Source organism: Nomascus leucogenys, chromosome 17, assembly GCF_006542625.1.
Source record: "Nomascus leucogenys isolate Asia chromosome 17, Asia_NLE_v1, whole genome shotgun sequence".
In the NCBI taxonomy this organism is placed as follows: Eukaryota; Metazoa; Chordata; class Mammalia; order Primates; family Hylobatidae; genus Nomascus; species Nomascus leucogenys.
This window is the reverse complement of record NC_044397.1, coordinates 29911989-29926765: the sequence shown is the minus strand read 5'-3', so window position 1 is coordinate 29926765 and position 14777 is coordinate 29911989. Positions and strand designations below refer to the sequence as shown.

General features: G+C 52.1%; 1 protein-coding gene across 1 annotated transcript in view; it reads right to left on the bottom strand.

Moving 5' to 3' along the window:
- SDK1 (sidekick cell adhesion molecule 1) overlaps positions 1 to 14777 on the bottom strand; it is a 965381-nt gene that overhangs the window by 95778 nt on the left and 854826 nt on the right. The window contains exons 31-32 of the mRNA XM_030795976.1: positions 9034 to 9137; positions 5735 to 5805 (exon numbers count right to left, since the gene is read on the bottom strand). Coding sequence (XP_030651836.1) covers positions 5735 to 5805; positions 9034 to 9137 — 175 coding nt within the window. The remainder of the gene's footprint in view (positions 1 to 5734; positions 5806 to 9033; positions 9138 to 14777) is intronic.

Sequence of the window (14777 nt, the reverse complement as noted above, 5' to 3'; positions counted from 1 at the left end):
TTCAAGATCACCTCATCTGTGCATCACTGCACCCTGGCTTGGCCATCTGTGTGGAGAGAAGCTTGAAGGGCACTGGGAGCCCCGCCTCAAAACACCTTGCCTCTGCCTGCCACGCCTCAGAAATTCGCCAGCAGCCTCCTGGAGATTCTTCATTTTTCAAAAGCCCGTTTTTTGTTGTTGTTGTTGCTGTTGTTTGTTTTTGTTTTTTTCAAGATGGAGTCTTGCTCTGTCGCCAGGCTGGAGTGCAGTGGTGTGATCTTGGCTCACTGCAACCTCCTGGGCTGCTCACTGCAGCCTCCCGGGTTCAAGTGATTCTCCTGCCTCAGCCTGAGTAGCTGGGACTACAGGTGTGTGCCACCACGCCTGGCTAACTTTTGTATTTTTAGTAGAGACGGGGTTTTACCATGTTGGCCAGGATGGTCTCGATCTGTTGACCTCGTGATCTGCCCGCCTCAGCCTACCAAAGTGCTGGGATTACAGGCATGCCAGAGCAAAAGCACCTGTTTAAATGCAAATGACCTGGTAGGAGTGTGCCTGGGTTTTATCACCAGGTAGGGGAGGCAGGAAGAAGTCAATGCTCTGGGGAAGACCAGGGAGGGTGGGCATCTTGGAGGCCACAGAGTTGAGTGGAGGGAAGGCCTGGGGGTGGGAGGAGGCAGGACCTGCACGGAAAGTCTCCCTCCTTCCAGCTGTCTGCATGGTGACCCCAGGCCCCCTGCCGTTGCTGGCGTCTGTGGAACCTCCCACCCAGCTCTCTCTGCTGAGGTGGGGGAGCAGCGGGGCAGGGCCTAACTCTCCCAGTTCTAGAGACAGGGAGCTGGGCTGAGGGATGCTCAACCACGTGCCACTGTCTCCTGAGAGTTCAGGCAGAGCAGGTGCCCAAATCCAAATCTGATCTGGCTACTGTGGTCCCCTGAGCCGGAAGCTCAGTGAAACCATCTGAGCTTTCACTTTCCATCCTGTGCCTTCTGCTTCGTGGAGAGTAGAACAGGGATTCTCTCTGTAGTTCGGTCCTGATGGTTCCGAGAGCACAGGAGGCTCAACACGCTATCCCCGTGAGACACAACATCAAACACCAGCGATGTCACCCGTGAGCCCTTCCTCAGGCTTTGCCTGGGGCCACGCGCTTCTCCAGTCTTTCACTGCAGGGGCCTGGCCGTCCTGCCAAGTGCATTCAGGTGCCCCTCCGGCCAGAGTTAGTTTTCTTCCTTCTGCTGTCTTCCTAGCAATGCCTTAAAGAGCACACTGCGCTTAATGAAAGCTCTTCACATTCTGCAGCCTGCCCCGGTCCCCTCTGGAACTCAGCACCCCATAAAGGAGCTGGTCATCTGCGGGTGATGGCACAAGTGAAGAGAAAAAGAAACAACCCCAAGATGTGTTCTGAAGTGGCGGGGTGCCTCCCCGCCTTTGCCCAGGCAGATGTAACCCTCCTCTGGGAAGGTGCCTGTTACACTGAGAGCCTCCCACATGGTGTGATCAATCGCTTAGGATTTTTTTCTTTGCTAGAAAACAGTCTCAAAACCCACTTACAGGCTGGGCACAGTGGCTCATACCTGTAATCCCAGCACATTGGGAGGCCAAGGAAAGAGGATCGCTTGAGTCCAGGCGTTTAAGACCAGCCTGAAAATACAGTGAGACTCCATCTTTATGAAGTTTTTAAAAGATGTATCCAGGTGTGGTGGTGCACATCTGTAGTCCCAGCCACTGGGGAGGCTGAGGTGGGAGGATCACTTGAGCCCAGGAGTTGGAGGCTGCAGTGAGCTATGATTGCACCACTGCACTCCAACCTGGGTGACAGGGAAAGACCCTGTCTTTAAAAGAAAACACAAGGCTGGGCGTGGTGGCTCACGCCTGTAATCCCAGCGCTTTGGGAGGCCAAGGCAGGTGGATCACCTGAGGTCAGTGGTTTGAGACTGGCCTGGCCAACACAGTGAAATCCTATCTCTACTGAAAATATAAAAATTAGCTGGGCATGGTAGTGCAGGCCTGTAAGCCCAGCTACTCGGAAGGCTGAGGCAGGACAATCACTTGAACCCGGGAGGCAGAGGTTGCAGTGAGCCGAGATCGCACCACTGCACTCCAGCCTGGGAGACAGAGGGAGTTCTAATCCTTAGCTTTCAAACAGAACTGGACCCCATGAAAAGCAAGGATTGACTGTCCTACTAAGAAAAATCAAGCCTGACAGACTACTATGGGAGGCATTTAAACAGGTCTATAAGCCTTGAAATTACAGCCCCCGTTTGCTTTTTTTTTTTTGAGACGAGGTTTTGCTCTTGTTGCCCAGGCTGGAGTGCAATGGCATGATCTCAGCTCACTGCAACCTCCGTCTCCTGGGTTCAAGTGATTCTCCTGCCTAAGCCTCCTGGTAGCTGGGATTACAGGTGCCCACCACCACGCCCAGCTAATTTTTATATTTTCAGTAGACACTAAATTACACCATGTTGGCAAGGCTGGTCTCGAACTCCTAACTCCTAACCTCAGGTGATCCTCAGCCTCCGAAAGTGCTGGGATTATAGGCGTGAGCCACTGCGTCTGGCCCTGTGTTTGCATTTTTAAAGAAATTTCTAAAAAAAAAAAAAACCACACACACACACACACAAAAGGTTTACAGGTGAAACATTTTATTTAGAATGCAAATCTATATTTAAACCTAGTTTCTTTTTCTTTGTTCTGTTTGTTCTGATGCAGTAAATTACTCATAATTTTAATTATACTTCAATTGCCTGGCAGTTGACAAGCATTTATTTCTATAGGACGTTGTACCGACCACCTCCTGCTCTGGTCTTCTTGCAATTAGTTTGTTCCGTTGGGCTCTGGAGGAGGACGGCTGATGCACACACCAGCCCAGCTCCTCCAGGCGGCACTAGGCATGTCCCTGAGCTGCCCAGCAGCACCAAGGGGAGCTCGAGCCCTGCACCATCCGCTGGGGCTGACAGCAAGTGATGCCTTCACAACCATTGTTTGGAGGAGGTGACGCATCCCAGCCCTGACGCTCACTGCCTTTATAGGAAAGGAGCTTACCTAGGTAAGGTATTGGCAGGCTGCTGCCACGTCTACAAAGAAAATGTGAATTTTCTGGTAGGATTCAGCATGGTACAAAGTCCCAATGTTCTTGTGGTTGACCGTGTTGGTGCAGGCTGGGAAACGAGCACTTGGGACTTTGCATTTCCATTTTGAATGTCTCTGACCTCCCACCGGAGACCCTCACGGGAGTCAGGGCTGAAGCTCAGGTCTGGGGGTCTAGCGGGCCCCAAAGACTGGAGATGTTGCATGAGACCTGAGCTCACCTTGGTGACCTTCTGTTCTTACAAAGGAGGAACCTGGAGCCAGAGGGGCCTCTCAGGGCCACGGTCGCCCGATGGCAAGTTGCGGATGGGTCCTTCGTCACTTCGCCAGTGGCTCCCAGACAGATCAGGGGCTGTGGCTTCCCAGGGGCAGAGGTGGGGCCCAGGCTGTTTTCGTGGTTCCCACTCTGGCCCCCCTATGCTCTGGTAAGCTCAGCAGGGCCGAGTGCCACAGAAGTGCTCTTCCAGTTCCACCAGGAGACACTGGGACATTCTTTCATTGCCTGGAAAGGTTCCTATCCTACCCAGAGAAGCTGTATTCCTTAGCAAGAGAAAGGCAGCCGAGACGCAGCCCCACACACCTCCACGGACACTTGAAGGAGATGACACGCTCTTCACAGAACCCAGCTTGTTAAACGCCCACTCTCCATCCCTCAGGTAAGTGGCAGTAGCAAGTGACACGAGGTTGAATCACATAAATTGCCACTTTCATACATCAAACATGGTCATATTTCACAGGATCATACAGCAAGACAGGGAGAGCGGAGCCCCTCCCAAGCTCCCCCTGGCCGGCCCCACCCACAGCCCAGCCTGGCTCTGCTCACCAGGTTCCTCTCTGGCATCTCTAGCACTGCGCACCTGAAGCCCATGGCCAGGAAGGCTGCGGCTGGCACTGCTCACTCAGCATGTCTCTCTCCCGGCCCAGCAGGCATCTCTGACACCTGTTCTAGCCTGGCCCTGGGCCTCCGTGCTGCAGAGTAAAGCCACTGTCCTTCAGAGTGGCCCTTCTGCGGCCCTGGGAGATGCTCTGTCTGGGACACCTGCTGGTGGCCTTGGCTGTGTTTCCCAGCATCCCTTCTGTTTCCTGCAGCCCCTCCTTTCCACAGGATCCCTTCCTGCCTCCCCCGTACCAGTGGAGGGCATGTGGCCAGGACACCCCCTCGCTCTCCAAGGCCATGTCCAGACCACTGTTCCCCTCTTGATTTTCTCCTGACTTCCTGAACATCATTCCTACCTGCTGCCTTGGGCACCCTGCCACTGTCCTTGAGGACAGCATCAGCTCCGAGGAAGAATCTGGTGCCGATCAGACCGCCCTCCCGACCCCAGCTCCCAGCAGCCACTCCTAGGCTGACCTGGCCTCGTGCCTTACCCACCCCATGCTGGCCCCATCCCCACTGTGTTCCCAGCTCCCCAGCACAGGAGCCCCCACTCTGGCCTCAGGAACTTCCCTGTGGGCCAGAAACTTCGACTCTGCCCTCGTGCTTGGCCCCCTGCCTGTCCGTCTGTTGTGTCTGCTGCCAGGCCAAGCTCCAGCCCTGGAGAAACTCAACATCTGCCTGCCCCGGACCCAGGCTACACAGGCCCCAGGCCAAGTCCTCCATGCAGCTCCCCGCCCCACTCTTCAGCTGGGATCTCCCTGGGGCCTGCAGCCCTTCCTTGGGCAGTTTTGTCCCTCTGTTATATTTGTCATCAATGTACTTGTTAGTAAGCATTGCCCAAAATTGAAACTAAGGGAAAGAGATGGCAGCGTGTCCTTCAATGCCTTACTGGAGCATTGCTGAGCAGGCCCAACAAGGAGTCTGCGATTATCTGGAAGAATATGCCTTCGTTTAACTCACTGCACACTGGAGATTAAAGACCCAGACTTAGCTGGGCACAGTGGCTCATGTCTGTAATCCCAGCACTTTGGGAGGCCGAGGTGGGTGGATCACCTGAGGTCAGGAGTTCGAGACCAGCCTGGTCAACATGGTGAAACCCCGTCTCTACTAAAAATACAAAAGTTAGTTGGGTGTAGGGGCATGCGCCTGTAATCCCAGCTACTTGGGAGGCTGAGGCAGGAGAATCGCTTGGACACGGGAGGCAGAGGTTGCAGCGAGCCTAGATTGTGCCACTGTACTCCAGCCTGGTGACAGAGTGACACTCTGTCCCAAAATAATAATAATAATAATAATAATAATAATAATAATAAAGACCCAGACTTTAGGAAAATATGTACAATCCAATAGATATTTTGTCTAGTTGCAGAAGACTTCTCTAGAAAAGCTAACTCCAACGGTTGCAGTTTTACTGCCTTGTAGGGCGATAACCAATTTGTGTATACATAGAAGCCTTGCTCCAACATCCTCGGTGAAATGCCGAGACATACCCAGTTCCCCCAACGGTCTCAGACTGGCCTCCCCATGCTGCTGGTCCCTCCTGAATAAGGGGAGTCAAGTTCATTCTCCACGTGCATCGCAGTCCTGCTTCTAATGTTTTGGAAATTACACCGAGATGATAATTGACACCATTTCCCCCTCGCGTTTTTGAGTCTGAGGGGGTGTCTCCTTGGTTCTACTCTCAAATGCTTAGCTCAGGGCTCAGCTTGCAGTCCATGTCCAGCCGTCGTGGCTGAATGCGCAGGGAAATGAGAACACATTTGACAAAACGCACGCGATTTCCCGCGCTCTTACCTGCCACTGTATCAGGACAGAGGACGTGGTGTGTGGCGTTGCTGAGACAGATCCTGGGGGCTCTCCTGGAACTGAAACACACAGGAGAGGAAAGCAGGGGTCAGGGTGGTTGTTATGTTCTGCCGCCCTTCCCAGGGCCACCCTCAGTGAGTGTGGGAGGCTGATGAGCCCTGCCTCCTTCCTTCTCCAGGGGTCCCCTTCTCCTGCCCTTCCTCGGGGCTTCTCCTTCAAAGAGCTTCTCCTTCAAAGCCTGTCCCCGGGATAGGAGGGACCCAACCTTAACAATGGCCCTGAGAAACAGACCCAGACTGGGCTCTCCCTGTGGTGGACATTCCGAGAACTGCCCCTCCAGTGAGGCTGTCCTGGAGCTCTCTGGCTTGAGACCCTCCCTGCAGGGCTCAGGTCTTCTGGGAGAGTGGGGGAACATAACTTTTTTTTTTTTTTAAGATACCTAGGTGAGAGCTACTTTTCCTGAATAGGACACATGATCATGCCAGGTCACTTGGTTTGAAACGCTAAAGGGCTGTCAGGAAAGGAGGTCGATTTCTGGTGAGGCTGCATCTGGCTGGGACAGCAGGGTGAAGTGAAGGGGGGTCTGCCATGGTTCTGCTCTGTTCGCTGGAGGGACAAGGTTGGTTTGACCTCTGCCCATGGCCATGCCCTGCACTCTGGCCAAACTAAACTTCTTGTCATCTGCCACATCCAAGAGGCCTCCTGTGCCCCTCTTCCCTGCCTCCTCTGCTCCCTCCAAATCTGTGTGGTCCTGTCTTGGCATACTGAACTGAACTCTTATTCCTCCCAGCTGTAAGATCCCAGGGGCCCAGCAGAAGTGTGACACGCATTCTGTGTCCAGTCCATATTCACTGAACGGAATGAGGATGTTCTTCCCACAGGCCCACTTGCGCATCTAGCAGATGCCTCTCCACTCAGAACCCAAGATTGGGTCCCGGGGTCACCTGCTCTGTGATTTTCCTCTGGACCTGCCAGGCACCTCCTCCTCAGCCCTGGCGGTGCCTGCATCAGTCACACCTCCATCCTCCCTGTTCTGCTTTAGGGATGGGTCTCCCTCCAACCCCCTTAACCTCCTGTGGTTTCAGCTTAATGGTAGGCCCTCTAGCCAGCTTCCTGACAGCCCTGGTGACACAGCAGTGCCATTACAGGGAGTTCTCAATGTCCTCGAGTTGTGAGGTTGTGCAGGGAAATAGAAATCACTATGAAAAGAAACTGTTCATCAGTAAACCGTCCACATACTCAGAGGACTCTCCCTATCTTGCCAAGGGTTCCCCAAACCCTGGAGAGAGTCTGTGCCTGTCAATCTCTATAAGACAATACAACACAAATACAATGCACATCCATTGCAAAGAGAAACTGCACATCCCAGGAAAGGCGATGACAAGATAGGTGCATCAAAGCCTGATTTGAATATCAAAGGATAAGAAAGGCCTCTGGAGTTTGAAGAGGCCCTTGAATATTTTTTTCAAAAATAGTCCTTTTGGATGCTGCCCTGGAGGTCAAAGGAGGCTGTTGCACTTTGCTCTCACATAATCTGTCACAGAGATCACGACAATGACATCAGCTTGTGTGGGTTTTTGTTCTTTATTCTAAGATTTAGTGCTTAGTTGCAAACATTACCTCAACTGTGTTAAAGGTAAGGTTAAAATGAATGCATTTATATAGTTTTTGTTTTGTAATTTAGTTCCCGCAAAGCCTTTCCCTTGTGGTTTAGTGTGAAATTGGTCCCCACTTTAAGTAGATTAACCGGAAAGGCTTTTCCAGTTACAAGTAGCCTTCGCCTCCAGGTTTGCTACAATAAAGTGGTGCAGTATTTGCATGTAACCTGCACACATCCTCCTGAATACTTTAAATCATTTCTAGGTGTAACCTGCACACATCCTCCTGAATACTTTAAATCATTTCTAGGTTACTCATCAGTCCTCCTACAATGTTATAATTTGTAACACTGTTATATAACAATGTTACAATGTTATAATTGTAGGAGCTCTCATGAGTAATCTAGAAATTGTACAATGTCATAATACTCTCCAAACAAATACATAGTTGTTACACTGTATATCTTTAATTTGTATTTTTAACTTTTTTTCTGAACATCTCAATCCACAGTTGGTTGAATCCAAGGATGTGGGACCCTTGGACAGTGAGCTCCTGGGGCTGATCCCCACTCCTCAGGGCTCAGCAGGGCTCACTAAGGCCCTGGACCACCCCATACACCCAGGACAGCTCCTCTCTTTCTCACTGGCTTTCCCCAAAGCTCCAATAAACTCCCAGGATTCGTGCTCAGAAAAGAGTTGGGTGAGAGGCAGGAGCCACAGAAGCCAGCCAGTGCTTTTCTAGGGGCAAGTGCACTTTTCCTTGGAGCACAGCTGGGGCCTGTCGGAGGCTCTTGCAGGTTCTGCTCTGCTGGGAGTGCAGGGTTTGCAGCAAAACAGCCTCTGCGAGTTGCTGAGAAGCCGGGAATGGTTTGCTCAACCCCTCTGCTGGTCCCTGAGGCCAAGGGAGGCCTATGTGGGAGAAACCACACTTCCAGGTCATTGAGAGAGCAGAACTGGAGATGTGAGGTCACAGGGTGAGCCAGCTGGAAACTGGTTTATTGGAAAATTCTTCCACTGGAGCGTTAAATGGAAAAGACAGTGCTTTGGGGATAGGCTGTGGGAATGATGATGAAGCACTGCTGGGTGAACTAAGTACTGGATTTCCAGCCTGGGAGCTGAGCTATTACCCACCATCCATTCTTTTCCATCCTACCTGTCCTGTGATCACCGCTGGACGCGGCTGATAGAGGTGCCTCCTGGGCTCGCCACAGGCCTGGGCCACACAGAATGACAATCCATCTTCAGGCCCAATACCGCCAAGGTAGGACGGAGCGGCTAAAACACTACCTGGAGCTCTGAGGAGACCTCACTTCCCATCACTTACCTGTGCTGTTGTCAAAGAGTGGCTCGTGAATGAGAAAAATTGGGAAAATCTCTTAAAACCCAGCTACCTGATGACATTTATTTTTAATGACCCTATCAATTATTCAATTTCTGGGATGCTAATGGATAGTAGGGGCTTTGGAAGCCCATCAAAGAAACTTCCATTCCATTTGGAAGCCCTTGAAACCTTGATTTATGACCACAGGCTGTGCGGAAACCCTCCGAGCTGTCTGTCACTAATGGAATTCTACTGCTTGCCACCGCTCCCTGGTGACCCCTTCCTGGCTCAAGATGAAAGTGGGGCCTAAGTGTCTCCGGCTCCAGGGGCGGTGGCCAGGAATGTGGTCTGGGCCCCGGGTTGCTCACCATCCTGCAGCGTGGTCACCGCCTCTGTCTCCGAACTGAAGTCGCTGTCCCCAATGTCATTGGTGGCTTTCAGGCGCAGTTTGTAGGAGGTGAAGGGCCTCAGTCTGCAATGTGGAAGAGACCGTGACTGCTGGGGCCCTGCCACCCTGCCCTGCCCTCAGGCATTCCTGGTGAAGCCCTGGGAAGAGGGGCAAATCTCTCCCCTGCCCTGAGAGCTCTGTGCTCCTGTGTGGGCCTGAGACAGGTTAGCAAGGAGGCTGTTCTTGGGTTGGACCCAATCACTTCCTAGGTGCAGTGAGCAGGGGCTTGAAGGGGACCCTGGACCTGTCCTGGGACTAGCCTTTGAACACCTGGATGGTCGAAATCCTCAGAGAGAAAGGAGATGCACAGAGGGCAGGGAGTGCAGGGCGTCCTGGCCAGGGGGAAGATTCTGCTCAGGGCTCCTAGGGGAGGCACTGCCAACCCCTCACCGAAGCCACCCCTGCACTCTGGTCGGCACATCACTGCTCTCCAAGGGATCCAGAGAATTCCTCGGGAAGAGCTAATTCCCTGGGCCCTTGTGCTGATCCGGAGTATAAAATGAGTTCCTGCCTGATTCTCACGCTCCGTCCTCCTGGAGCTCTTTACTGGGCCAGACCCAGCCTCGCAGCGTTCTCTAAGTTCCACTTCCTGCCCGCCTGCAGGCAGAGACCCATGGGCCCCACGGGCCCCACGTGCCTACCATTCACTGGGGCCGACATGGTGCCAGGAGCTTGGCAAGTACAACCCCTTTCAACTCACACGAGCTCTGGGAGAGGAGGCATCATTATTCCCATTTCAAGGATGATAAAACTGAGGCCCACTGCTGCAGGACTAGTAAATGGCAATATTCACATGTCACTTTACAAAAGACCACATCCCTGTCAAGCGTCCAAGTGAAAAATGCCCCCAGCCCTTCGATGGAGATTTTAACGGGACTAATGCTTCCCTGAAGTGCCTTCTGTTGTTAGCACTTCAGGCCTACTTCCATCTGCCCACCCACCTTCCTTCCTCCCTTTCTTCCTCCCTCCCTCCCCTCCTTCCTGCCTTCTCTCCCCTCTTCCTCCCTTCCTGCTTTCCTTCCTTCCTTCTTCCCTTCCCTCCTTCCTTCTCTCCCTTCCACCTCCTTTCCCTCCTTCCTTTTCTCTTCCCTTCCATTCCCTCCTTCCTTTCCTTCCTTCCCTTCCTTTCCTTTCTTCCTTCTTCCCTTCTCTTTCTTCACTCCTCCCTGCCTCCCCTCATTCCTTCTTTCTCTCCCTTCTTCCTCCCTTCCCACTTTCCTTCCTTCTTCCCTTCCCTCCTTCCTCCCTCCTTCTCTCCCTTCCCTTCCTTTTCCCTTCCCTTTCTTCCTTCATTTCCTTCATTTCCCTTCCCTTCCTCTTCCCCTTCCTTCCTTCCTTCCTTCCGTCCGTCCAGCTATTCCACACGCAGTGGGTCTCCTGTGCCAAGCCCCATGCCATGCCCGAGACTAAGACTTCAGCCAAACTCTTCTGTGCAGACGATGCTGGGATCTTGGTGAAGCGCCAGCCAGTCAGGGACCCGCCCTGCAGTCCAGTCACTGGCTGGTTCCTCTCAGATGCCCTTCATTTGACTTCCAAATGAGCAAGTGAGGAAGCTGCTCTGTTCTCCTCCCTGGCGGGCAGCGGCTCTTCATAGATGAGGGCTCCACCCTCCTCAGTTTCCAGACCAGAAAACTCGGGGTGCCTCAGGACTCTCAACCTCTGTTACCCACCTCTAAAAGTCTCAACTATCACTCTAAACCGAAGCCCTCATCACCTGAAAACCAGTCTTCTGTCCTCACTCCCAATGGAATCTATAAAGTGGCTTTAAAATGGAGCCCTGTGGACCCGCAGGACCCTGAAGCCTCTGACATCCACAGCCCCACACAGCCCGTATCAGCCAACAGCAGCTCCATGCCCATCGGGTTTATGTGTTGGCCTGGGTCATATTTGGTTTAGGGGAAGGATTCTGCTTTTTAGAAAACTGATAACCATTTTTGGAAACCATGATCAGATTCTATTCCTGCTTTCAGGTCCCCGTCCTGCTTAAGACCAGGTGACAGTGTTTCTCGACCAGCTCACACCTCAAGGCATGCTTTTCCACTGCAGCCCTCCAGAACCTGGTCTGGTCTTGCTACTTCCCAGTCCCTGACCGCAGGCACATCTCAGCCCCTCTGCACTCAGTGTCCACAACTGGAAAAACAGCCACAGGAGGCAGCTGGCCTTGGTCCCAGCTTTAATGGAGATGCTTCTGAAGTCTGACCATAAAAATGACCTTTGCTCCAGGTTTCTGGGAGATAGCCTTTGCTAAGTTAAAACAAACAATTTCCCCTCTGTTCCTAGCATCCTAGGAGTTACTGTGTCTCATCTGGGTGATGACCACGTGTTTTCTCCCGTGACCTCCCTGCCTCGTCCACCTGTGCCACCCACCATAGCCCCACTGGCTCCTTCTCCTGTACCAGGAGGCAGCACAGTGGGCATCACGAACATGGACCCCGAAGTCAAACTGCCTGGCTTCTACCTCCCAGTTTACCTCGGACAGCATACTTTGCCTCAGTTTCCTTATCTGGGCTGATAATAGCACAGGCATCGTGAAACTGATGTGAGGCTTAAACTCAGGTGAGGCACTCAGCAGAGGGTCAGACATGTGGTGCAGCCTCGCTAAGGATCAGCTGTTCCTATGGATCTGTAAGTATCCGCTCAGATGGCCCTGCCTGCTGTCCTCTGTGCCCTGTTCCTTCCCTTCATCTTCTGCATCATGATGGGTGAGATTTCCTTGACGACTGTCTGTCTTTACAAGACTCAACATCCACGAGGACGGGGACCGAGTCGGCCTCCTTTCCTGCTGTACCCCAAGAGCCAAGAACACCCAGGAGGTGCTCAGATCTGTGGGAGGAAGGATTGAATAAGGGTGCTATTCCCCATCTCCGAAGTTTCTTGGGCTGGGGTGGGGGGTTGCCTATGAGGACAAGTAAATACCAGTGTTGTATCTGGCACACAGTAGGTGTTGCAGAAATGATTTGTTTACTTATTTATTTGTTTGCAATTATGCTTACTTATTGATGTATTTGTTTTCTCACTGGCCTCCGGTATTGAACTGTAATTATACTCAGCACTCCACTGTTTAGTACTTCACGCTTTGCTATGATTTGGGGGTTTGGAGCCACACTACAAGCTCCTTGAAATCCCTCTTTCTTCACTGTCCTGCCTGGGTCTGGCACTGAGCCGGGCACACGTGGTGTGCCGTAAGTGCGTGTCAGGCAGCTGGACAAATCAGCCTGGCTCCCAGACAAATGGGTTTGGGTGCGCAGGAGGACAGAGAGCAGGGTTCCTAGCATGAGGCCTGTGTTTTGCCAGACTCACTTAATTCAACAAGGATCGATTAAGTGTCTCTGCGAGCTGCAGGGAACACAAAATGTGGATCTGTGGGAGTTAACCCTCTTAGCGGAAGCCAGGCTAGTGCCCGGAAACCAGGCAGAAAGCAGCTCTAGCAGGCAGCCGATGGGAGCAGCAGCCCCACCGCCCAAATGAGACAGGCAGAGGGCAGTGCTATCATCCCGCCTCCTGGCTCTGCGTTCCTAGAGATGGTAGCATCCTCTGTGCACTCGCCCCAACCTGCCTCACCTCCCTGCAGCGCTGCTCCTGTGGATGGCTGGTCTACCTCCTAGGCCAAATGTCTGATCCTCGAGCCCCCAGCCCCTGTTGCTCCTGCCACACTCCCTCCTGTGGCAGAGCATGGATTTTGGTGACTCCATGATAAAGGGACAAATGCACACAGGATGCAAGAACACCCTCCTGTAACCCTTCTAACTCCTCCCAATTCTGCACTCTGTTCACACTTCCAAGCCAGCCCAAACCTCTGCTTTGGAGTGGGCTAAGCAGAATTCCAATGCTGGCTCTGCCACTACTCACTGGAGCAAGTCAGTGTCTCAGAGCCTCGCTGGATTCGACTACGGACATGGAGATAGCAGCACCGGGGCTTCCAGGGCTGTCGTGAAAATGACATCGCATCACCCATCCTCATGGAGTCGGGTGGATCGTGGCACACGGCAGGCAATGAATAAATGTGATGTGCTCTTTCCTGTCTTCCCGAAAGCTTTCTCTGGCTCCCCCACCCCGGAGCCCTCACTCGTCCCCAGGAAGCCATCGATGCTGCCTGGTGCCTCCCCGGGCCTTTGCTCATTCCTCATGCCTCACCTCCCAAATCTCCATGTGCAAACTCAGAAGCTGGATAGATTTAGGGATATTTTTGAGACAACATCTGCCATCTAATCTCTTTCTTCTAATCATCCCAAACTCAGGAAATAAATAATTTGGGTAATACAGGACCCTCACTATCTGAACTTGCTATCAGAACTCTTGCTACCCCAAATTAATAGCCGATATATTTAGAAAGCCAGTTTGTACTCGTACTGCCTTGGACGGCTAATCACATACACAAACTTGACCTCCACAGCAAAAGTGATCTGGAATGGGCGTCGGGGAAGGACATAGCTTAAGTTCCTTGTTTCTGCCTCAGGGCTAAATGCAGAGTCTTTTAAATAGGAGGAGCTCCATTCATTCGTTTTGGTTCTATTATAAAATGGATGAGTGCTGAGCACTTTAAAGTGATTCACTGCTGTCTTTATTTACTTATCTGGAAGGCACTAAAAATGTTTCTTAAGAACTCACTATTGGCCGGGCATGGTAGCTCATGCCTGTAATCCCAGTACTTTGGGAGGCTGAGGTGAGAAGGTCACTTGAGGCCAGGAGTTTGAGACCAGCTTGGGCAACATAGTGAGACCCTATCTCTAAAAAAATTTTTTTTAAAACATTAGCTGGGCATGATAGCATATACCTGTAGTCTTAGCAACCCAGGAGGCTGAGACAGGAGGCTATCCTGAGCCTGGGAGTTGGAGGCTGCAGGGAATGATGATGGAGCTACTGCACTCCAGCCCGGGTGACAGACAAAAACAAATAAAACCAACCAACAAAACAAACACAAACACTTAGACCTCACTATTGTATCACAAAGAATATCAAGCTCATGTATCATATCCTTGGCCAAGTTCATCTGATTCTTTTTTTCTTTTGAGACGGAGTCTCACTCTGTTGCCCAGGCTGGAGTTCAGTGGTGTGATCTCAGCTCACTGCAATCTCCGCCGCTCAGGTTCAAGCAATTCTCCTGCCTCAGCCTCCTGAGTAGCTGGGATTACAGGCGCATGCCACCATGCCTGGCTAATTTTTGTATTTTTAGTAGAGATGGGGTTTCACCATATTGGCCAGGCTGGGCTTGAACTCCTGACCTCAGGTGATCCACCTGCCTCGGCCTCCCAAAGTGCTGGGATTACAGGCATGAGCCACCATGCCCAGCTCATCTGATCCTTAAATAATGGTATTTTAAAAAAAATTACATTATACGGAAAAACAAAAAAAAAGAAATCAGCTGAATGGAGCTAGGGCCGTGGTGCTGACATTCGTTGAATCCCTGCTGTTTTCCGTGCTCATTCCCTCTGCGCCTTTCTGTCTTCTTTTTGGACCCCCGCACCTATCCCACAGGAGAGCTCGGGGGAGGAGCTGAGCCCATCACTACCGGACACACAGCCACCCCCTGAGCCTGCACGGCCACTGCTCTGTCCTAAAGTGACATCCAGAACCTCCAAGTCACACTGGGCTCAGAGCCCTTCTCTTCTTCCTCTCTACTGCATTTCCGTAGGTGGCTCCCCCATCTCACAACTTCAACCACCA